Genomic DNA, 23,621 nt, shown 5'->3' on the forward strand with positions numbered 1-23,621 from the left:
TACAAGTATTCTTCCCAGTTTTTTTCTAAGCACTAATTGTTAGACTAGTACTCAAGCATGTCCTGTGATGGCATTAATCTTTGGACACTGTTGTGAGGGAGAGCTGTATCATAATTTTCATTTCTGCACGGGGGCTGTGGAACAGAAAGAGGAAGGACGGAAGTTCACACCGATGTGGCATATGCCTTTTAAGGTGCGGCTGCTGATTTTTCTACATACTTATCAATCTGTTGTATATTTTGTATTATTAGCTTCTCTTCAATCAGATGTCGACGTATTATATATATATATATATATATACACTATATATATATATATACACTATATATATATATATATATATACTATATATATACTCTTGTACAAAACATGCAATTATTTAGTTTAAAAGATGCAGAGAAAAATGGGCAGAAAGAAGAAAGCTAACTGAAAAGAAGCTCAGCATAGACCCTAAGGGGGGTAAGTGCCCAAACTCCTAGCTGTGAAGTTCTTACTTTTTGTCAGTCAAGTCTCAGAACCAGTTTTGTCCTGCAGGTCAAAGCTCAGCAGTGCAGTGAACAAGACTCATGCTTTTACAGGGGTCAACTTGAAAGACACAGTGGTTTACACCAGTCTTGAACAGTAGGATTTCCACGCAAATACAATATAAATTCATCTGAAAATTAGTTTATATAATATGCCATCATGTAAGAAACCTTTGGCTAAAATAGGCATGTGCACAGACTGTTCTTTTAATTGTTTCAATGACCTCAAATGGGTTTCCTTCACCACACAGAAGCTTTGCAGCATGGTCAGTGACAGAAACTACAGCCCCAGAGCAGTTTCTAATAATAAGAAAATTCTTCCATTTTCTCCAAATCCCTGCAGTACTCACTAAATACTTTCACTGTATAGACTACAAAAATTGTAGTTTTACAAGAAGCACACCTCTACTTACTAAAACATGCATACATTTTAAATTGCATTTATTAATTTCATAAATTGCAGTATGTATTTAAGTATGCATTTACCATGCATTATTAAAATTAATAATTAAAATATTAATTATCTAGTATTCATGATTGGGAAATTCAGCATGGCATATGTTTTACATGGCTAAAATAAGTAATTTCTTGTTTTATTTTCTGAGTCTCCTTCTCTGTGAATGCACACATATTATTTGATATCCAGCAATCTTCCAGCTCTCTGTATTCTGCCACGTACAGCTGTATTTGGATCACTATCATAGAACAAATCAATGGGACATTCAATCTTAAAGTACAGATGCAACTGACTTTTTTCAGTAATCATCCTAGTGTACGGTTTCTAGTAAAAAAAAAAAAAAAAAAAAAAAAAGCATTCACAGAATCTCCAAAACAGCATCTTAATATGGATTTTTTTTTTTTTATTTCTGACAAAGCTGCCTAATCTCAGAGAACCTCAGTGACATTATCCCTTGGTGGCTGGGCACGGCATCAGGCTCCCCAGAAGGTGCTCACAGTTCGAGGACCGACAGAGCTGCACAGCGCTCTCAGGCACACGGTGCGACTCTTGCGACGGCCTTCCATGATCCCTGTGTGTTCCTTCCATCTCAGGATGTTCTGCGATTCTCTGAAACTCTTAACACCTGGTGAGCTCTAAAAAACACCAAAGCCGCCCCGCCCCGGCGTCCCCTCGAAAAGAAGGCAAAGCAGTCCGGTCTGTAAACCCGGCCCCTTCCTGGGCCCATGGCAGGAAGCGGCAGGGACAGGCAGGGACAGGCAGGGGAGCGGCCGGGAGCGCAGCGAGGCACGGGCCCGCCCCCGCCGCCTCCCCGCGGCGGGAGCGGGACGCGGCCGGGGCGGAGCGCGGCGGGGCCGTGCGGTGTTTGAGGCGTTTTGTCCCGGCCTAAGGCGGGCAGTGCTGCCGTGGGAGACGAGGGAGGATTGAAGCGAGATGCGGTCAGCGCGGCGGCCCGGCGGGGTGGCGGGGATCCCCGGCGAGCTCAGCCTCATGGATAAGGGCGTTAAGAGGTGAGTGTGGACGGGCCGGGGAGAGGGGCCGCGGCGTAGGGCCGAGCTGCCGGCTGACCATGGGCTCCTCTCCGCAGCCTCAAAGATGTGTCCCTGAGCTCGGACCTGCACACGCTCAACGCCCACTGTAACCTCATCACCAGGATCCAAGGGCTCGACCACCTCCGGAATCTGCAGCACTTGGATCTCTCATCAAACCAGATCCGCCGCATTGAGGGGCTCGATTCCCTGGCTAAGCTGCGTACCCTGAGCTTGTCCTGCAACCTACTAACCAAAGTGGAGGGTCTGCAGTGTTTATTTCTGTCCATTTAGCAAGTTACAAAGATTTTCTAAGAGTCGACTTAAGGTTTACTTCTGGAATGCTTGAATATAATTAAGGTTATGCTAAGTTATTATGAGTTAATATTCTAGCCATTTTATAAAGTAAATTTTAAGATGAGTATGTATAGTCTTTGTAAGCCTTATCAGAGCAAAATGCCTTAATTTAGAGTAAAAACATGATTTTTATAATATGATTATAGATTAATGTCATAATTCGTAGTTATGATCTTTAAAGGTTCACTTTGCAAGCTTTGAGTTTCATGAAAGCAAAGCATTCTCTGAAAATCCTACTGTTTCTATTTTTTCTCCTCATTTTGTTTAGGACTGGAAAAACTCTTTAATTTATGTATGCTGAACTTGTCATATAATCGCATACACGATCTCTCTGGTAAGTGATGTTGTCATGTGCTGTGGAATACAAAGCATCTGTCTCATTTTAATTTTGAAAAAATGACCAAGTGTATTTTGAGAAGTTTCTAGCACTTCAAGTGCCAATTCACTAAATAATTCTAATACAGGTGGCAATTGCTGCTCTTCTCAGCTGTAAAGTTTTTAACACCAAAGATTTTTCTGAACTGGAATATATTCTTCTGTGTTTGGTGAGGCCAAGCTTATTCAGAAAGTAATACAGTAAATTTCATACTTACTTCCAAAATATTTATATCTTTCATTTTTATAGAACAAAAATGCAACTTTACATATGATATGTAAGTTCTCTTGTATATCTCTGTTGAAATGGTGAGTAGTTCTTACAATTTCATGCTGCAAAATCAAGAGAACTTGTAATAGAAAATTAAAAGAACATTAGTAACAATTTTGTTAGTGAGCTTGTATGAAACTTCCAGGGTTTATTTTTACATGCTTCTTAACAGCTGGAGATGAATCTGTTTCTTTAAAGTTAGCTCATATAGTAGCTTAAGTGTTGTACTTGGTGGTAGAGTAGCATAGGTAATTAATATGTAGACAAGGATAGGAGCAAATGTTGTTCCATCATTTTTAGTTATGGTACATTATTTACTGAATATTTTTCAACAAGATGCCATTTGTTCTAAACCCCATAGTCTAGGATTGTAGCAGAAAACATTATTTTGTGGTTGTTCGCTTTTTTTCCTGAAATTTCCAGGATTTCGATCCCTTCATGGAACCAGACATAAGATCAGCCACATTGACCTTCACAGCAACTGTGTAAGCAATATTAATCACTTGCTTCAGTGCACGAAGGGGCTGCGCTGTTTGACAAACCTCACGCTGGAACGAAATGGAAAAGCCAATCCAGTTTGTCACGTAGCAGGTATGGATATGATCTTGCCTACATGATTTGTGCTCATTAGGTAAGTGATTTCCTTTTAGCTGTGAGCCGTTTACTGAAGCTTGCAAATTCATTTGTAAACTGGCCAGCCTGCAGAAATCTAAGTTCTGTCAAAATGAATTCATTTTCCATTTTAAAAAATCCTTTTTTTTTTTTTTCACAACAGCATATTCTCAAAATTGTAAATTGTATACTTCAATAAGGCTCAACAATTTCACTTATGAATCCAGAGGAGGGCCACCAACATGATTAGATGGATGGAGCACCTCTCCTATGAGGAAAGGCTGAGAGAATTGAGATTGTTCAGCCTGGATAAGAGAAGGCTTCAGGGTGACCTAATTGTGTCTTTGAAGTACTTGAGAGGAGTCTAAAAGAAGGAAGGGGAGACACTCTTTCCAAGGGCATGTAGTGACAGGACAAGGAGGAATAGCTTCAAACTGGAGTAGGTTTAGATTAGATATTAGGAAAAAATTCTTTACTGTGAGGATGGTGAGGCACCGGAACAGGTTGCCTAAAGTGGTTGTGGATACCCCATCCCTGGAAGCGTTCAAGGACAAGTTGGATGGGGCTCTGAGCCATGTGGTCCAGTGGAAGGACATGAGTATTAATATTTATAAGCTGGAAAGGTGGAGAACTCAAAGAATGTACATAGAGATACTGAACTTGCAGATAGCGGGCAGGCACAGGAAGTAGGTAGTCTTCTACTGATAGAGACTGCAAGAGAAAGATCAGTAACAGTTAGCTTTTCCTGCTTTTCCCCGGCTTTGGTTAGCAGTGGCAGACTCTAGGGTCCTCTGCAGTAATTAGCATTGTCACCCAAATAGGTGTCAGGTGTTTGACTAGGCAGCTGGGAACAAGTTGGAGAATGCATGTAGATATATCACTTTCAGCTGCATTTGAGCTTCTCGTTTGGGGGTAGGTTTTTCAGGCCTTTCAAATGTTACACTCTTAAGTTCAAAGAAATTAAATTGTAGCATTTTATATTGGTGTGGGTTTTTTTATTTTCTTTGTATGTAAGAGGAAAATCTTACAGGAAGGTAGAAGTAAAAGATTGATGCTTTTGCAAGACTTCAGAGGTAATTTCAAAGAGTAGGACAGTAGGAATTGCAACCATTCAAAATAGCAATCATATCATGAGCATACAATTGATACAGGTGTAATGTATGTATGGTTAAAAAAAATATCAGGTATTACTGAGGACAGCCAAATAAGGTTTTAAGTAATGTTTTTAAATGCACTCATCGTGTTTTACAAATACATTCAGGCACTACAGAAACAGTAACAGGACTATTAAAGTTATCTGATTAACTTAGAAAATGCCACTAGTTTTCTTCTGCAAGTATTTATGTACCTCTTCATCTCTATGTCTGTGGTGGCACTTTCAAAACTGCAGTGTTCAGCAGCCCAAATTCTCATAAATTAAAAGTGCTTACTTCAGTGCTTTACAGTTTCATAATGCCTTATTTCGTTCACTGACAAAGGATGAAGTTGACTAAGCCCTTTCAGAACTTGCTTTTCCATTACATTTGTCTGCCCTTGCACTTGCTACAACTGTTTGGGTGCAGTAGGCTGATGTTGAAAGGTTTTCTGTGCAATTGCAGTGTGCTGATGGTGGCTGGGAAGTCCCTGTGTAGATCAGGACTAGGCAGGCAGATTTCCAGTTGAGTTAATTTGTAATGTTGTCTGTTGAAAGCCTTGGGTGGGGAAAGGTGAGACAATTGTAGATAACTCACTACTTTTTTTCTTACATTAAAAATGCAATGAATCATTTAAGATGATGAGGTACTTAAAATATATCAGGCATCTTCTTGTAAGGTTGATTTCAATTTAAATGTGATCTTTTCCTCAAGGTTATAGAGAAACTGTTCTTCAGTCATTGCCCCAGCTAACAGCTCTAGATGGAAGAAATCTTTCTGGTGAATCAGTGGACCTGGCAGAAGAAAACTGGTCAGATTTGCAGTGTTTAGAAGACATTTTGAGCTCTTTTGTTTCATCTGGGCGCCCTTCCACCCGAGATCAGGTGCCACAGTTTGTCTGTATTGGTTTTAAAATTGACACATGCTATTTTTATATTGCGTGCAACTTAGTAATGCTACAAGAGTTGTCTTTTCTTCTGACAGAACAATGTTCCCTTGCCACTGGCGACACCACACATTGACCAGGCGCTGGCTCAGTTTCGGCAGCGTACGAGGATACCAGTGCAAGGTGCCACCAGCTCCTCCACAGAGCTTGTCTCATCTTCTGAACCTGAGAAGGACCAGCTTGATAAAATACACAGTGAGATGAGGATTAAAAAAATAGAAGAACAGATTTTACAGATACTGGAAAAGGTGATTTTTTTTCTGTGATTGCACAGCAGGTTTTGTTTGTAAGTTACAGTGTGCCTTTCTGATAATGAAAAATTTGCTGAACCAGACTCGAGCATTTCTAGTGGTATTATGGGCTAACTGTGCTAATGTGTTCTTAATCATTTTGAGAAGCTGGGAATAAAATAAAAACAAGTCTTTAAAACTGAAGATTGAACTTCGTATCATGAATCATTCTATACAGAATAAAAATCATAGTGTATGGGACTAGCAGAGCTATCTGATCATGTTGTATTAGAAAATTCTTTTTATGTTGTTTGTTTGGTTTTTTTTATCCTGAAATCATCAGTGTACTAACTGAAACAGAGTAAAGCATGAAATGCACCAAATTGCCTGGATTATACAGTTGGTGAAAATTAATTTCACCAATAGGTCAACTTGGTCTGATATGCTTATCACACAATATAGTTAGTATTGTTAACATACGTAACGTAAGTTTGTCAGGTTTGCTTGGTACTGATGTTTACAAGGCTTTTTTGGTTATAAGTGCTGTGTTTGTTTTACATTTTTCACCAGCTGCCTAAGGATTTTACCAAACTTTAGGTATTTCAAAAGGAAACAACTATGTGTTCTCAAGCATCCTGGGTTTACTTTGGCATTAAAACAACAAAATATTTCAGCAAGGAGGGAAGGGATTGTAAAAGTAAAGAATTGGAAGCAGTTGTTTAGTTTTTGTCCAAATTATTTTATGTGAACTTTTTTTAAAATTACACCTGAATAAGTGTTAGCCAATCAGAAATTGTAAACTTTGTATCTAAAACTTTGATCTCTTCTTAGGTGTCTGATAGTTCAAGACAGGAAGCTGCTCCAAGTGCTCTCAAAGCTAAGAGGGACACAGATCCAACTTCTGAGAGTGAAAATGAGAGTGGAAAAGAGAACAACAGAAAGGTCATGAAAGGAAGCAAGATCCCCACTTACCATAAAACTGCCTTATCTACAAAAGGTCATGCAAGTCATCTAAAGAAGAAAATAACTGTCAGGTATCCCAGTGTTTACTATACAAAGCCAAAACGAATTCAACTGAATATTGTTAAGCATGAACATAGTTTTAACTTGAAGCATTTCACTGAAAGTGGTAGGCTGAGTAAATCAGGTCAGTTAATAGTGCCCTGAAAATGAGTAGCTACTCATGAGGCTTCCACATAGAATGAGGCTTCCTTCAATTGTTTCTCCATATGAACCATTTCTTTCTTGAGGTGAGAAGGAAATTGAACTGAAAATTCCAAAACAAACACTTTCAAAATTTCCATCTTTATTTTAAATTGTGGTGACAAAAGAATTCTCTGCAAATGGAACTGAGTAATTAAAAAATAAAATATTCATGGTGTCAGAAAAATGGTTAAGAATATATATTCTTGATGAAGCTGAGGATGCCATAGTAATTTGTTTGATTTATATAGTAAATACCAGAAGTGATGAGTATAACACAATAGAAGTTGGAATATATTTGTTCAGTCAGCCACTGCAGTGCTACAGCTACTCTACTCTTCTAAAATAATTTTGTGTCTATGTGATCATGAGATGGTTTTAGGCAGCATCTACTATTTGTAAGTTTCTTTTTAGGGCTGAATATTTGAATTTAGCTGCTTCTGTGGTCTGATTGCAAATTATTATCTAAATGGTTTTGAACTCTCTAGTATTTAGCTGTTGCACTGAGCTGTAAATCTTTTTTCATTTAAAAGTGTCCACTGTTATTCTTCAAACTCTGCATATAGGGAAGAGAAGAAGAGTTCCTCAAAGTGTCCATGCTCCAGTCAGAATGACTCACATTTTAAAGTAGTGGGAAGAAAAGCTGAAATACTAACTGGAAGACAGAGCAATATGGAAAAAGTAGAAGAATGTAATTCAAATCACATAGAGGAATCAACATACCGAGTAGGTTTTGCATCATTTCAAGTTAAATATATCATCATCTGAAGCCAAGCATGTCTCCTGGTCAAACTAAAACTGGAGGTGACAAAAATAATTGCATTTAGATATTATCAAAAGTAGTGCAGTTCTTGTAGTGCCAGCTGGGAGAGGATGTATTTTATTTCACTTTTATGCGCGTTTTTGGCCTGGTTGCTTGCACTTTCTTTTGTCATCCATGAATTCCAGAAAGACAAAAAAGTCATCTTCTACAATTATCAATATTGTTTGTCATTTTTGGCTATGTTTGAATGTTTCCTAGTAAGTTGATGCTTATCGCATTTTTGCTAAGGCACTGATTCAAGAACTGGATCAGGAGAAAGAAAGGAGATGGAAAGCAGAACAAGCAGAGAAGAAATTATTAGCGCATATCAGTGAGCTACAGGAGCATGCAAAAGAAGAAAAGAATATTCAGAGTATGGCTGTATTCACTAGAGACAGGTAGGGAAATAATGCTATAGTATAAGAGTTTGTTGTGATTTTTTTTTAGTTTCCAGTAATTCATTTCATAAGCTTAAGAAACAGGGACAGCTTTAAAATACTTGGAAAATACGGCATCAAGAACCAGTGCTAGTATTTTTCTCTGTATTACCTAGTGAAATTCCCTTCTGCAGCTTTCTTCTTGTTCTTGTCATAGAACAGTATCAGTATGCCACTTTCCTCCATTTCCTCCATTTCTAGCTATTATTTCCCAAACAATCTGTATCATAACTATACCTTCAGTTCAAGCTCTAGTAGCTGTCCCATATCATACTTCTGCCTTCTGTGTCCCAGTCTCCCTTTCCACATACACCTAGAGCGTTCTTTCCTTTTTTCTGCACAGCACATTAGAACAGAAATGTTTGTGGCAAGCTAGAACTGCCCTATAGGCAATGTATTGTGCAGGGCAGGCCTAGCACATCTTCAGAGAGCTGGCTGTCACCATCCTTGTGTGTTCTGAGCAGCAGCCTTTTTTTCAAAAAGATCTCATTTTTGGAGATGTCTGCTCCATTTGGCTTTTTCTTAACTGTATTGTATTTATCAAAGCTATATTTTCTTTATTTTAGGAGAAACCAAGCTACATGCTTCCTGAGTTACCATCCATGACTGACTGTGAATATTTCCCTTTTTTCCCCTTTTTGTTTTAGGTTCACTTTTCCAATCTTAATTTTATGCCCATCTACATTTATACTTCTATAGGAGGCTTATGACATTCCTGTAAAGCAAAGTAATACTGGAATGTCATTTCCTAAAAGATGTATCTGTCAGGTTGTCTCCATCTGAAGTTTTTTAAAATGAATCTCCATATAGTAATGCTACATATGACTTAAGTAATAGTTTGTCTTTTTAAACAGTTTAATGTGACAGTGCTATAAATAGTAAAACTCAGTAAAAAAGAGGGTATGTTGCTAAAACAGCTACTAATGCCTTTTTCTCAATCTATTTGGCATGAAACTTACAAGTAAAATGTTTATAATACAACATTATTGTGTTTATTCTCAGGTTAAAGGAATTGATATTGGAAGAGAGAGATGCCAAAGCAAGATTGCAAGCAGATGTTCAACAGTTGAAAGGTGAAACTGAAAGACTTACTAATGAGCTAAATCAGGCAAAAAATAAAGAAGCAGAATATCAGAGGGCCATGCATGCTTTAGAAGAAACACTGTCCAAGATGGAGACTCAGAGATTGCAGCAACGAGCAGCAGAGGTAAGTATTTTTCATGAGTAAATAATGCCATGGCAACAGGGTAGCTACCATAGTCCTGAATACAAAGAAATAGTAGATTTTACCAACATTGAGTCTGAGTTTTTCACAATAAAACCTGGGGCTTTTTTCTGCATAGTAGTAATTAAAAACTGGTATCCATTTTAATTGTCAATTAATGTATTTTATAAATATAAATTTTATGGTGGCCTTAAGATAAAGGAGAACGTGTCCTATGTACTTTACACTGAGAGTTGATATTTTCTGAAAGCACAGAGTGATAAAGACAAGTTTTTAAAGTTGCTAAAATCAGTAGACATCTTACGACTGGAAAGGTCGTGGTTCTGTTCGTTTCACTGGTCTGAAGAATTAAATGCTTTTAATTGCAACCAGAGCAAGACAGTAATTGCTGAGAACATTAAAGATGCTGGTTAGTTTGTGTGATGTTTTGTGTTTGTTTGGAATTTTTTGGTTTTGTTTTTACAGCTGGAGAAGATAATGATGCTTTTGTAGTCAGAGGCTCTTTGTTGAGTGTACAACTATATAAGATCAAGATGCTGGACCAGATACTGCCACTGTTTTCTTTCTGAGAAATTAATTGCTGAATTTTCAGTGTCCTCCAATATCTACTCCTTTTGTTTGCTTATATTCCTATGTTAGTCCATTCCTGTGTCACTGAACATAGAGAAAATGAATCTTAACACATCCATCCTGAAAAGTCTTTGATAGTGTAGTAGTCTAGCGAGTGTTGTTGTTTAGGTTCCCTGAAAGGACTGAAAATCTGGGAGTGTCCTGACAAACGGCAAAGTACCATCCAAGACACCCTCTACTTTAGGCTCCTCTTTGGGCACTTGAGTGGCTCTTCCATTTCTTCCTTAGCTGTAGATACCCTGGAGCTATTATAGAATGTACAGGTGACCTTCAGTTTAAATCAGGTATCTGCCTGTCAGTTTGAAAAGTACTAAATTTAGTGATTTGGGGAACAGGAGAGTGGGATTTGCATATGTGTGTGGTTTTTCTATCCTGTAAGAATGGAAACACCTTACTGATGTATGAGGCCTTTATTTTTCCTTCAATGAGTTTATAGAAATAAGTCATCTCTTTTGGTGGTAGTAACATTGTTTTTATTAAGGGAAGATCTTCGTTCCTGTCTTTAAGATCCTGTAGCAAATACTCCTTAATAATTATTTTTCAAAGAATAATCATGATGTTCTCAAAATTAAATCCTCTTTTTCAATGTTCAGATTTAATATACCTTTGGCCTATTTTATCAATTCCAAGATTAGATTAAGAAATTCTAGAATATTTCATAGAGCTTTCTCATTATATATCCTGGCAGTTACTTTCAGTGCTAAATTATGGTTACTCCACGTAGCAAGCACTATTTAAGGCCTTCAGTCAGCATTACTAGATGACTTCTTGAAGGGATTAAAGATGAGTAAGTTTACTATGCATCTAAATGTGTACCTTACTCCCTCGTTCTTCCTTGACATTTTTGTCAAAATACGTTCTTGCTTGACATTTTTAAGTGCTTCAGTTTAGGAGAGAACTGCTTCACTTCTTCCACAAAACAAAGAAATACAGTGTGATGTGTCTAAAAGTTACTCATTAAACTATTCATGAAAATGCTTAACATAGAAGATAAGAACTTAGCCTTCTGAAGTGTCCTGATTTTGAATTACCATTTAATGAGTAATCAAAACCTTTTTTATAACTTTTTTCATATCTTCTTTCTTCATGTTGAATCAGAAAAGAGTTTAATATTTAAAAGGTTTAAGTCTATAAAATGGAATTACTCATAAAAGCTTGCATTGAATGGAAAATGAGGAGTATGCCATCTGGTGTTTAAACTGAGTCTACATTCTTTGTAACATGATTAGAAAGCAGCTCCGTTCAGCAACTCTAAACAGTACAAATCAGAAAGACAGAGATTTTTATAAAGCGAAGTGTTAAAAAAATGAAGGTAATGTTGAATAATCTAAAAATGTATTACAGTAAAAGTTTCTAATTGAGGAAATCGTTCTGCCAATGCATTTCTTCCACTTCTTCAGGGCACCTTCAAGTTCTTTACAAATGAAGTAACTGCCCTTTGTTCTTTATTAAGGTTGCTTTTTGAGTTGTAGAAAGTTAAGGCTTTATTTTAAACATCTTGTCTTAAATTTCTTCAAGTCTTAAAATATATTAAGAAAAAAACAAGCAAAAAACCCCAAACAAAAAACTCTTAGAAAGCACCTATTCCTTTGTGTTCTAGTATAAAACATGAAGATTAAATCAGAGTTTTAAGAAAATCTTGCTCTTGTCTTTATGACACAGATGAAACAGGTGCAAGAAGCAGAGCTTAAAGCATCAGCAAATGAAAGAGAAGTACAATTACTGAGAATATCTGTCCGACAACAGAAGGAGAAGGTAAAACAACTACATGAGCTTCTTGTATTAAGAGAGCAAGAGCAAAGGTATGGGGTAATTATTTTTTTTTCACATGTTAATAGAGATGCTTGTGTTACCAACATGTTTTTTTAAAATGTGTTCTAAATAAGAGATGTGATTTTGTTTTGGTTTGGTTTGTTTTGGAGTTTTTTGATTAGTGGGAGAGATGGTCTTTGTAAAAACGTAGATGTCTTCCCATACATTTTCTTGCTCTACAAGATATTTAAGAATATCTTGTATATCTATTTAAGAATATTAAAGAATATCTATTTAAGAATATCTCTACAAGATATTTAAGAATATCTTGTAGATTCCTGACTCATAAGTTCATGTAGGCAACTTCCAGCCTTTCATGTGAAAGTTTTTATCTTACAATATTGCTGAATTCTTTATTTTAAATACTTGATCTGTAATCCAGGAATAATCAGATAAAAATATTATCATATTTGAATTACTGTCTGAAGAGCTGCATATGCTACAATAATACAAAGTGCTCAAAAAAATTAGTCAGCCTCTGCAGTACCTTGCTTGTTGGGTGGAGTGTGAGTTACTTGGCTGGCTGTTTTCCTCTATGAAAATTTCCCTTTTTTGGAGAATACTTGAGGCTAAGTTCTATGATGTTCAGCTAATGCAGTCAAATATGTGTACAAACTATATCAAGAATACCATGAAGTATAGCATTATATAATACTATAATACTATATATAAAGGAAGGTTATTAATAAAATAAGCTGGTTACATTTGCTAAATTGTACAAGGGAAAATGTATTCAGATACAAAGAAAATTGCAGGTTTAGATGGGAAGACTCTTACAGCTTTGTTTTGAGATCTTTGAACAATTACCTCATAAAGCTCCAGAAGATATAATGTGAAGGACAGTGAATATTTTGGTTCATATTTTTTGCTTTAAAGTAGATGAACAGAGTAGTGTTGAAGTAGAGGGTACATTTGCTTCAACATTGTCCTTTTAGGTCCCTGCTGCTGCTGCTTTTCAGGTTTTGGGTATGAGTGAATAGCAGCAGTTGTTGGGTGAGTGTGAAAGGAATGACTGACTACAGAAGTGGGTGTCTGGCTGTACAGGGCTTTTCTCTGATTCTAATGTCACTTCCAGATGTTTGTTAACAGCAAAGCAAACAAGTGCTAAATGACAGCAAAAGCACAATTGAATAATTTCTACAAATGTTTGAATTAAAAAGTAAGGCTGTACCTTTGTGTGTTTTTAACAGTAGTCAATGGAATTTTCCTCATGCTGGGGCCATTGTAAGAGAAAACTGAAGGCTATCTATAAGATGAAGGAATTTATTCCATTTATTATGTAATTCATTATCCTTCTTCAGTGAGACCAAGGAAATGAATTAAAACAGCTTTATGACATCCTGCAGTTCATGTCTCAAGTGTATGCTTGGTAATTTCAGGAAAGAACTTGGAACCCGAGTTGCTTTAAATGGACCTGAATTTCAAGACGCTTTGTCAAAAGAAGTGGCTAAAGAGGAGCAGAGGCATGAACAGTGTGTTAGAGAATTGCAGGAGAAAATTGACTTGTCAAACCAGAAGTACAGAGAGTTAGAAGATGAATTTCGTTTAGCTTTAACTATCGAAGCAAAAAGGTTTCAAGAAGTAAGACTAAGAGAACATTTCATCTCACACTAGGAGGGGTTGTAGTTCTCTTAAATGTGTGAGTTTGGGCAGATATTCTGGGTGTGGTTTTTAGTGTTTTGTTGGGTTGGTTTTTTATCCCTATGATCTTTGCTCCAAGGATTCATGCAAAAATACTGGTAGAAAGGTTTGAAATATCAGTGATTAGAACAATGACAGCAAATGCCAAGTCAGCATTCAAAAAGACCAGCATTTTTGTTCATATGTAGAACTTGATCAAAAGAAATTTAACAAACCCCTTCTGTCTGATGTTATTAATTTCTTTTAAAATATGTTGACCTTCTATTCAATTACAGTAAAACCTCTTTTTTGTTTTGTGTTTGGATAAGATTATTGTTAAATATATATACAAGTGTGTTTAGTATATAGTTCCTGATTGTGTAAATTTTCAATATTTAATTTTGGATATACATTTTGATACTCAAATTCAAAAATTGCTTGCTAAATTCCTTAGAGAATTTATTTCTGTGGCTAGTATTTACATTTTTTTATCTGTTAAATAAAATATTAAATTCTTCACCTTAAACTTCGTTGTCTTTAAACTTGGTTTTAAATAAGTTTTAAATAGATGGGAGAAGAGGGGAAAGAAAAGACAGGGGTTTTACCCTTCAAATCTTTATGTTGCAAGAAAAAAAATCTGGAATTAACTTTGTCTTTCTTTTGCAATTTTAATGTCAGTTTTAACAATGAGATTTATATCAAGGCATTGTTTTTAGCTCCCAAGTATGGTTTTTCTGTTCTGCTTCCCATCCAGCCATGTTTGTTTTTTTTTTTTTTTCTGTGTGTGGTTTTTTTTTGGTTTGTTTGGAGTTTTTTGTTATGTTTTGCTGGGTTTGGGGTTTTTTTACAAATACGCAGCTGGGTAGAACCAGTTTTTCAATTTGTAGTTTCATGAACAAACCAGGAGAAAACTGGTTTCAGATATTCACTAATTTCTTATAGAGTTGATGAATTTCTCTGTCTTCACTTGAAATTCAAATGTCAGTTATGTTTATATATGCACATTTTTTACCAAATGTTAGCATTTTTCAAGTCTTGTCTTATAACATTTTAGGTAAAACAAGGGTTTGAAAAAGCTTCTGCTGATCTAGCTGAACACAAACAAGACCTGTTTGAGTTGGAACAAAGGGAAAAAGAAATGGCAAGTCTGATCCAAGACCTGACAAATTTAGTGGAAGAACAGAAAGCAAAAATTGCAGAATTAACAAAATCAAACGAAGAAGCTACAGCAAACCTAAAGGTATTTGTTTCAAAACATTTCAACTACATAGGTTATTTTTTGTGATGTTTCATCTATAGAAGTTAATGATTCCATACAAGCTTGATAAACTAAAAGACACAGGTTTCCTATTGCACTAAAACCCAGTAGTGTGTGTCAGCCTTTATTCTTGCATCTTGCACTTCAATTTCTCACAAACACTGCTCCTCATATAGAAAAATGTTGACTCACTCATGTTTTGGAAAGTGCACTCCTTGCCCTGTGAGCAGTAGCAGTTTGTATGTATCAGTTGGTCAATCAAAACTACATTAATAGCCCTGACCCTTATAAATTCAAAGAAGTGGAACATGCTTTTGCATTGGTCACTTATACCAGGTAAAACTGTAATTGAACAAATAATGCAGTGTAGTTATTAGCAGCTTAGTATCTCCTAGTTGTATAATATTAGAAGTGTTATTCATTATCTACTAAATGGCAGTTTTTAATCTTCAATACTGTGGGCACAGTTGCTTTGTGGTAACATATTCTAATACTAGTCTATTATCTACAAATAATTGTTTTAAATTTAAAGGGCATAACTTTTAAATGGTTGTGTGATCCAGTCCAGCTTTGTGCTAAAACTTGGGTGGGGTACAATCCCTGCACAGCTGTTTCTAATCCATCCTCTACATGTTGTTGTTAGGGTGCCCAAACATTTTGTTGTTCTACAGAATATGATTCTGCCAGTCAGTGACGCTTTCAAGAACAATATTGAAAAATACCTATATTAAATGGCTGTAATCTGTAAAACTAAATGTAGCTTCGATAATTGAAGATACATTCATTGGAAGTGAAAGTACAATCCCAGCTTCTGTTGTCTTCTGATTCAGTTTTTAATATCTTTACTTTATCTTTTGCTTTTCTTGACTTGTGCATTTATAACTCTAAACAGGTTTTTATGATTACATTAATGACAGGTTTTTATGATGACAATATTTAGAAATCAGCTTTACAGTTTTCTGGGATTGGAGTATATCTATTTGAAGCAAACATTTGTGTTTCACAAGTGGAATGAGATGCAGATAGAGCCCTGAATGCAAGGAGGATATTTCTCAGTTAACTTAATTTGGTGTATATATTTGGTGTTTCCTAACCCCTTAGTATTGATTTGAAATTTTGCATATTTTTGTAAATGATCTTACTGTCTTTTCCTAATGTTTGTTCATACAGTGTCGAACTGGAGAACTTGAAACTGTGATTGAGGAGGACAAACAAAAGGCTGTTCAAGTTGAACTTCTAAAAAAGGAAAATGTAAAACTTATTTCCCAGCTGACAGCGCAGGAATCTGTGATTGATGGATTAAAAATGGAAAGAAAAATATGGGGGCAGGAGTTGGCAGAACAGGGTAAAATAGTGGGGTTTTTTTCTTTTGCAGAAAAAATGGTGTTCAGTATCTTATGTTTATTCAAATAAACACTCCAAGAGAGTTTTAATCATTACAAGGTCCTTGGATGCCTTCCTGATCTTATCCACTTGTAAAGATGATGTGCAAAAATAGATGTTTTGTGGCACATGGTCTGATAGAGGATCTCTAATAGCAGCTGTGGGAGTCAGATGTGAATACAGTTTATCTGTTTCCTGAAAATGTGAAAATGCCATGAAGTCGTACAAAGAACTTTTAAACATGAAATTAGAAAAACAAGGATCTGTAAATAATGTTATGTAATGCTTCTTATCTAGCAGGGAAATCTCATATAGAAATTTCAGTATATATCTTAAAAGAGTGTTAAATGCTGGGAAAAAATTTGAGCATTTTTTATTTTTCTCTATTCCTGTGATTCAGCACCACCTTGTGGTCTTTAAGGGTGTGTAAGAATTACTGTCAACTATTTTTCAGAGAAGTTTTCAAAAAGGATAAAACACAGACCTTCAGTTCTGCATTTCCTCTTAAGTGTTACTTACCCACAAATTAAATCCCTCCAGTGTTTCCAATGGGCAAAACAGCCAAACCTGTGGTTTGTAAGGTTCTTACCTTCGCTTCCCCCAGCTCAATCTCCCAACATTCCACATCTTGAAATCAATATCCTGTTTTGTCCAGGAGCTCATCTTGCACAAGATCGGGGTAAACTGGAAGCAAAAATTGAAGTTTTAACAAATGAGATTGTCACATTAAAAAAGCAAAAGGAACAGGACAGTGATACCATAAAAATTAAAAACAAAATAGTGGATGATCAGACAGAAACAATTAGGAGACTAAAAGAAGTAAGTGCCATATCTGACAATTTGTGTGCTTAACTTTCATTGCAAGTCTTAATTTTAACTGTCACAAACCCTTTGATAAAAGCTGAGTCTGCACTTGTAGTTTTCCAACTCACAAATCACAATCAGGCTGTCAGTGGCAATTCATTTCACTGAGAGCAGAAGAGGGCTTTTTATTAAATAGATGCAAAGTGATGCTACTTTGAATCTCTCACTGAGCTATATTTATGTACAGACTTTCTTCTCTTTGCCTTGCTTCAGTTTATTCTTGATAATGATTTTGAGAGAGTTGAAACTAGGATAGCATAACTCTTCTTGAGTGTTTAAAATAAAAGGAAAAATCATTTTTAAAAGTTTGCTTTACATTTATTTTACAACATAAATATTTTAAATTTATTTTGTTCTTGTAAAATAGTATTTTGGCAGCAGAAGTAATATGTTTTGTCCAAATAATTCCATTTATCTCATTTAGAGAATTAAAACTTTAGCTTAATAATCAAAATTTTATAGCATGTTATGACAAAGTTAGATGCATTAGTCATTGTTACACAGATTGTGAGCTCAGTGACTTACATGTAAGTTGTTTATGTAACTCTTTTGTAGAATAAGAATTCAAAATAACTTTTTTCTTATCTTACTTTCAACTTCAGATTTATGTTTTGATGGCTTTTTTTAAAATTCAGACTTCTTTCAGATGAAGATTAAGTAACTGACTATCGCTTTACTAAGTGTTCTTCCTACATTCAGAAGAGTAAACTTTTATGTTGTTCTCTGCTTTATTCCATCATAGACTAAACACATACTCTTAAGGGGGTAATAATAAAATAAAGGGAGTTTGTGTATTCTAAAATACTTATCTTCTAAAGGGCTTACAAGAAAAAGATAAACAAATCAAAAAACACCATGAAGAAAATCGGGAAGCTCTGAAATTGCTTCAAATACAGTTGGATGAAAAAGTTGCTGAATGTGAAAAGCTAATGAAAAACTTAGAAAGGCAAAATGAAAGAAAAGAGGAATTAAAGCAACTGCTAGAAGAAAAAGAAGTAGAACTTGATGACATTAAGAATGCACACAGGTGATACATACAAATCACAATAATTCTTTGGGATCATTGTATGCAACACTGCTCTGAAGTTATTCTTGCTTGCTATTAAAACCTGCAGAAATGAGGAAAAATGGAAGTATGAGAAATTTTTCTGCATTCCTAAGAAGTGGTATTTACATTCATTGTAAATATGTGCATTTTATTTTCAGTGCACTGAAAAAGAGGTGGCAAGGTAAAGCAGAGCTTTTAAGCCAGCTGGAGGTGCAGGTTAAACAAATGAAGGAGAACTTTGATTTCAAAGAGAAGAAGCTGATTGAAGAGAGAAATAAAAGTCTTCAGACTCAGAGGTGAATACTTTAATTGTTTATTTTGTGACTACTCAATTATTGTAGAGTTGTACTATTCATAACTGTGCAGAAATACTCGATTTTTTTGGTGAAAGAATGTGTAATACCTTTTTAACTACCCGGTGAGCCCAGTTACAAACTGGGCCTAGAAGGAATTCTTGCTTTATAGGGTGACTTACTTTGTGGAATTGGCATTAAGTTACAGCATTCAGCATCTGAACTTTCATTTTCTTTGAAAATAACCTCATACAATTAGCCTCATCCCATCAGTGCAACCTGCCTTGATCCCTTCTGTAGAGCCTTCCTGCCCTCCAGCAGATAAACATTCCTGCCCAACTTGGTGTCTGTTAATCACTATTTCAGTCTGTGACAGACTGTTTCTAAATTAACTGTCATTCTTGTCCCATACAAATAGTAAGATTTTAAATTTATTTTCTTGTTCTTCTTACTGTCCATCTCTTCAATCAATTAATAGTTAAGTATGAGATGATACAGAAACAAGTACTCATAAACTGAAAAATTATTTCATTTGCTTCTGGAATGATGGAGAAGTTTGCTAAACTGACGATTTTTACTTTATTCTTTGGCCCCCTTCTCATGTTTTTCTTCCTTTCTCCCAACAATTCTTGGGAAAATACCAGCTAGTTAATAAGACTGCATAAAAAGAAAAAACAGAACTACAACAAATCAACAGCAACAACAATAACAAAAAAGCCAAACAAAACCAACTACTTCAAATAGTCAATAGTATTGGGGTTTGAAACTGTCAGAAGATCAATTGTGAAACTGAAATTTTTGTTCTAAATAATTCTGGTTTGTTTCAGAATTTTGTTGTAAATTAATTGTATAAAATTGCCTTGCATTTTGTTCCTACATATTTAAGAATTATCCCTTATAAGCAGAATTTGCTTGGAGTTAAAGAAACATTTCTTTATGGTGAAGGAGACGCTTCTCTAGTTCTGTGAGACACAGGCTCATAGGCTATTCACAGGATCACACAGTTCATTCACTTCTGGGAACCAAAAGCATAAGGAGATGTTTGAAAATAGGTAGAGTTCTTGTCCATGTTGACAGTAGCAAGCCCTAATCTTCCTATCCTTTGCTAGGGATTAAATGCCTCTCCTTAGAGAATGCTAGAGGTCCTAAACACAGTGCATAAAGCTAGAACTTGTACTTGGGAAAACAGGACACTTCTGATGCCAATATAGAATTGTCTTCATGCTTAAGTTATTAAAACCTTATCAAAGGCCCAACTGGACAAACCAAAACACTTCAGTTGTTTGCAGGACCGTGATTTTTTTTTCAATGATTTTTTTAGGATTGCTGTGGAAAAGCTTCATAAAATGGATAATGCTTTCAGAAAACAACTTGAGTCAGTGTTGGCAGCACATCAGGAAGAACTCTTGCACCTGGAAAATGAAAAGGAGAAACAAATTGAAGCAGCAAATGAGAAAGTAATTTTAATATGAAATTTATACATTTATTATATTTCCATTTTTATTCTACAGCTGCTAAAAGAGTGGTGCTGGGAAGCCTCCTGTTTGAATCTATCAGGCTGACTGGATGGAAACAGTCCTGATTTAGTACTCAGTCTTTGCACAGCAAGAAAATCTCTAGACTTGTGCCATTGTAATGTTTTATATTCAAGCAAAGTGAAGCTCCATGCTATGCAGCTGTTATGAATCAATAGCTAAACATATCCATACAGGCAAGAGTAATGATTATCTATGCCAGATAATCCATTTAACTCACCTATGCCAACCTTAACTGTTACTGCTTCTGTATGTACTGCATTCTTCCTTAACATGACAACTGGTGCTTTTTTCCATAATAAGTTTTCTGTATTGATACACTACTTGCTACCTCCTAGCAGATTAATACATTTTTTTAAAGAAAAAATTCTGCTTCTGCATCCAGTATCAAGAGTAATGCATTGCATATTCAAACCTAAGCATATAATCTTACATTGCTTGTCAGTGTTAAAAATTGCCAAGATTATATGGGTTTAGGTGTGTTAAGAAAAGCAAGAATTCTACTTCATCACCGTGTGCTCTTTCAGGTCTACTCTGTTGAAGAAGAAATGCGGGAGCTCCTGCAAGAAATGGCAAGCAATAAGAAAGCCATGGAAAATAAAATAAGACGACTGACACATGCACTGAATGATATTCAACAAGACTTTGAAGAGTATTAATGTTTATACAAAAAATGTATATTACACAAGCAGTTTTGTCTGCTACAATGCACTTTTCTTTGTTTTCTAGAGAATTAAGTCTTTGTTGTATATTTTGATAGTTCAGAGAGCAGATAAATGTTTTTGCATTATTTTCATAATAAATAGTTATTTCTAACCTTTGTTTATTTTTAACTGCTCTCAAAATGGGTCAAAACATGTATAGGTGAAAAGCATCATATGCAATTAGGAATTAGCATGTTTAATAACAGAAAAGGAAGTCAGAAAGTTCCAAGTCAAAACCTTGAAGCTTTGCTTCAGTGAGGTAAAGATTCTCATAATGAGAGAACCAAGAATGCTGAATCACAGAAGGGTTTGTTTTGAAAGGGACCTTAAAGATCATCCAGTTCCAACATCCCTGTCATGGGCAGGGACACCTTCCATTAGACCTGGTTGCTCAGAGCCCCATCCTACCTGGCCTTGAATACTTCCAGATATGGGGCATTCACAACCTTTTTGGACAAGGTGTTCCAGTGCCTCATCACCCTCACAGTGAGGAATTTTTTCCTATCAGCTAATCTAAACCTACTGTCTTTGAGTTTAAAACCATTCTCCCTTGTGCTGTCACAACATGCCCCTGTAAATAGACTCTCCATCTTTCTTGTACCTGAAAACAGGTTTAATCTGCCATTATTGGAGAATGTGCAACTCCTGCAACTTAGAGTAGCCTTTTTGGCAGCATAGTTTGGTTTTCTCCACAGCAATAGGCTCCCTACCAGGCTTTTGAAAGAGAAGGAAATAATAGCCTAAGAGCTTCATATGGAAGGAAAACATAACCCTTACATTAATATATTGTTACACATTTCATGGTAGAGGCTTTACCATCTCTGCAGTACTCAGGTGTTTACTTCATTTGCTTGTTCTCAGAATATCCTAAACTTGCTGCTGAAGTAAAGACAGCTGTGTGTAGAGTTGTGTTATTTTACGTTCTATTTAAGTTATTGCGTTTATTCGATGTACACGGTTGGTTCTGTGTTCAGTTGGTTTGTTCCATGTACCCCCGGTTTTTCAGTTGGTTCCATCCCCAGGTTTCCCGCCTTCCTTCCCCGTCAATCCTCCCCAAAAGTGCAAAGTCATTCCCCTGTCCCCTCCCTGGATCCCTGTCCATCACCTGGTGTCCCTGCCCTTCTATCCAGAATCTTCTACCCAGGGCATCGGGTGATTGGGGCCAGGTCCCGGGGCCCCTCCCATATCCCTTTCCTATTGGCCCTTCCCCAAGAGCGAGCCACACCCCAAAGATTCCCATTGGTCCCAGTTTTCCCCGCCCCCGGCAGTATAAAATCCCTTGTCACCCGGTTCCAAGTGCCTTCTCTGGCAGGCACCAACCCTGTTAGTTGGATCCTGGTCAGCGCATTGTCCCCGTTGGGACTAATAAAGAGGATTTTGGCCCCCGGAGGAGGACTCTCTTCTTTCTCTACACCGCGGGGATTTTCGGCTGCTTCTCCAGAAACCCACACAGCGCTCTCCAAAGCCCACAGAGGTCCAGTGGGGAGTGCTGGAGACCTGTCCGCTCTCTCCCTCACGGAGAGCTAGCCGGTGGCGAGAAGACGAGGCTTGAGGGGGAGAATGCGGCAGTCATGGCGCTCAACGTGCGGCTCGAGAAGACCACCGAACCCCGCGGTTGAGGACTCTAGATCTCACTGGAGATCTTTGGATTACCTCCTGGCCGTCACGACACCCCAGTTGTAGCAGGCTCGCGTTTTAGTGAGCGGCACTCCTGGGGACGGGACCAGCAGCTCCAGCAGGCACTGTTGGAGTTGGTCCCCCTGCGGTGTCCCAGCGACCGGACGTCTTTCGTTTCCCTGAAGGACGTGGATCCCTGGGAACCATAAGTGTGTGGGGATCCCTGGAGCTTTTCCTTTTCCCTCTCTCAGAAGGGTTTTCCCTATCCTCTTTGGTTTGGGGGGGGGGGGGATTCTCCTTCTTGGGTGGGCTTTCTTTTCCCGGTGGACTTCGATTCCTGCAAGGGGAAAGACCCCACATTTGTGTGCTCCCTTTCCCGGGGTGCGGGGAGCAGGAGAGTGGGAGTGTTAAGCAGTCTCGAGGGGTCTTCTTGGTTTCGTTTGCATTTTCTGGTTGTTGGGTGGGCGACACAATTTAAGAACTCAGCAGCATGGGTGCTAGGCTGTCTGTGTCGCAGACGAGGATTTATATCCAAGTTGTGGGAATCTTTGTTAGGGGTGATATAAAGTTTAAAAAATCTGATGTTAAGCGGTTTGTTCGTTGGCTCTCAAACCTTCCCTGACGTTTCGGTTTAAAAATTATACCAGATCCCCTTTTGGGATCAAGTAGGGAGAGAGATTCTCCGTAACAGGGATCCCTCTCTCTCTGCTCACTCGTATTTGGCTCTCCAAATCCGTAGCATTGTTAAGAGTACTTATGAAGGGTTGACACAGCCATCTGGAGATAAACCTGCCCCCAGTTGTAAAAACCTTATCCCTCATTCCTCCCCTTCTTCCCCTAACTCGGAGCCCCTCAGACAGGCATCCGGCGCCGTCCGCAGATTCTGGCCTCTCCGGGGAGTTTCGAGACCCTTTGCAAGACAGTGCAGGCACTGTCCAGCCTCGTCCCTGTACCCCTTCTTCCCTACTGTGTACAGCCCCATCCCGTAGGAGTTCTATAAGTGTTAAGCCCCCCGATGATATCCCTAATGTCTTCCCTCACATCCCACAAAATGGCTTCCCTTCCCACCAAACCCCACAAGATGGCGGAGGCCGCATGGCTTTTCCCACCACTTGTACTCCCTCTTCCCATAATCTCTTTCCCTTTCCCGCCTCCTCCCAAAACCCCTTCCTCCATACACCCAACCCTTTCCTTTCCCAAGACCGCCCACAAGATCTTTCCAACCCCTCTCTCCCTCCGCCCACCTCAAACACCTCC

The 23,621-nt window shown here is 37.4% G+C and overlaps 1 protein-coding gene across 3 annotated transcripts; it reads left to right on the forward strand.

Moving 5' to 3' along the window:
• Positions 1-53: 53 nt before the first annotated feature.
• LRRCC1 (leucine rich repeat and coiled-coil centrosomal protein 1) lies at positions 54-20,859 on the forward strand. 3 transcript variants are annotated; one of them, XM_012571933.5, is made up of 20 exons: positions 54-193; positions 1,400-1,991; positions 2,069-2,274; positions 2,635-2,700; positions 3,436-3,603; positions 5,472-5,641; positions 5,742-5,951; positions 6,765-6,967; positions 7,703-7,862; positions 8,188-8,336; positions 9,378-9,582; positions 11,893-12,032; positions 13,422-13,623; positions 14,717-14,902; positions 16,091-16,265; positions 16,959-17,122; positions 17,986-18,194; positions 18,374-18,511; positions 19,830-19,965; positions 20,571-20,859. In XM_012571933.5, the coding sequence occupies exons 2-20, from the start codon at positions 1,915-1,917 to the stop codon at positions 20,700-20,702; spliced, it is 3,096 nt and encodes a 1,031-aa protein (XP_012427387.4). In that variant the 5' UTR covers positions 54-193; positions 1,400-1,914; the 3' UTR covers positions 20,703-20,859. The 3 variants fall into 3 exon arrangements, with proteins under 3 accessions (XP_012427387.4, XP_041569883.2, XP_072780900.1); XM_041713949.2 differs by lacking the exon at positions 13,422-13,623 and having other exon boundaries at positions 11,893-11,985; XM_072924799.1 differs by lacking the exon at positions 2,069-2,274.
• Positions 20,860-23,621: the final 2,762 nt, after the last annotated feature.

Source organism: Taeniopygia guttata, chromosome 2 (genome assembly GCF_048771995.1).
Source record: "Taeniopygia guttata chromosome 2, bTaeGut7.mat, whole genome shotgun sequence".
In the NCBI taxonomy this organism is placed as follows: Eukaryota; Metazoa; Chordata; class Aves; order Passeriformes; family Estrildidae; genus Taeniopygia; species Taeniopygia guttata.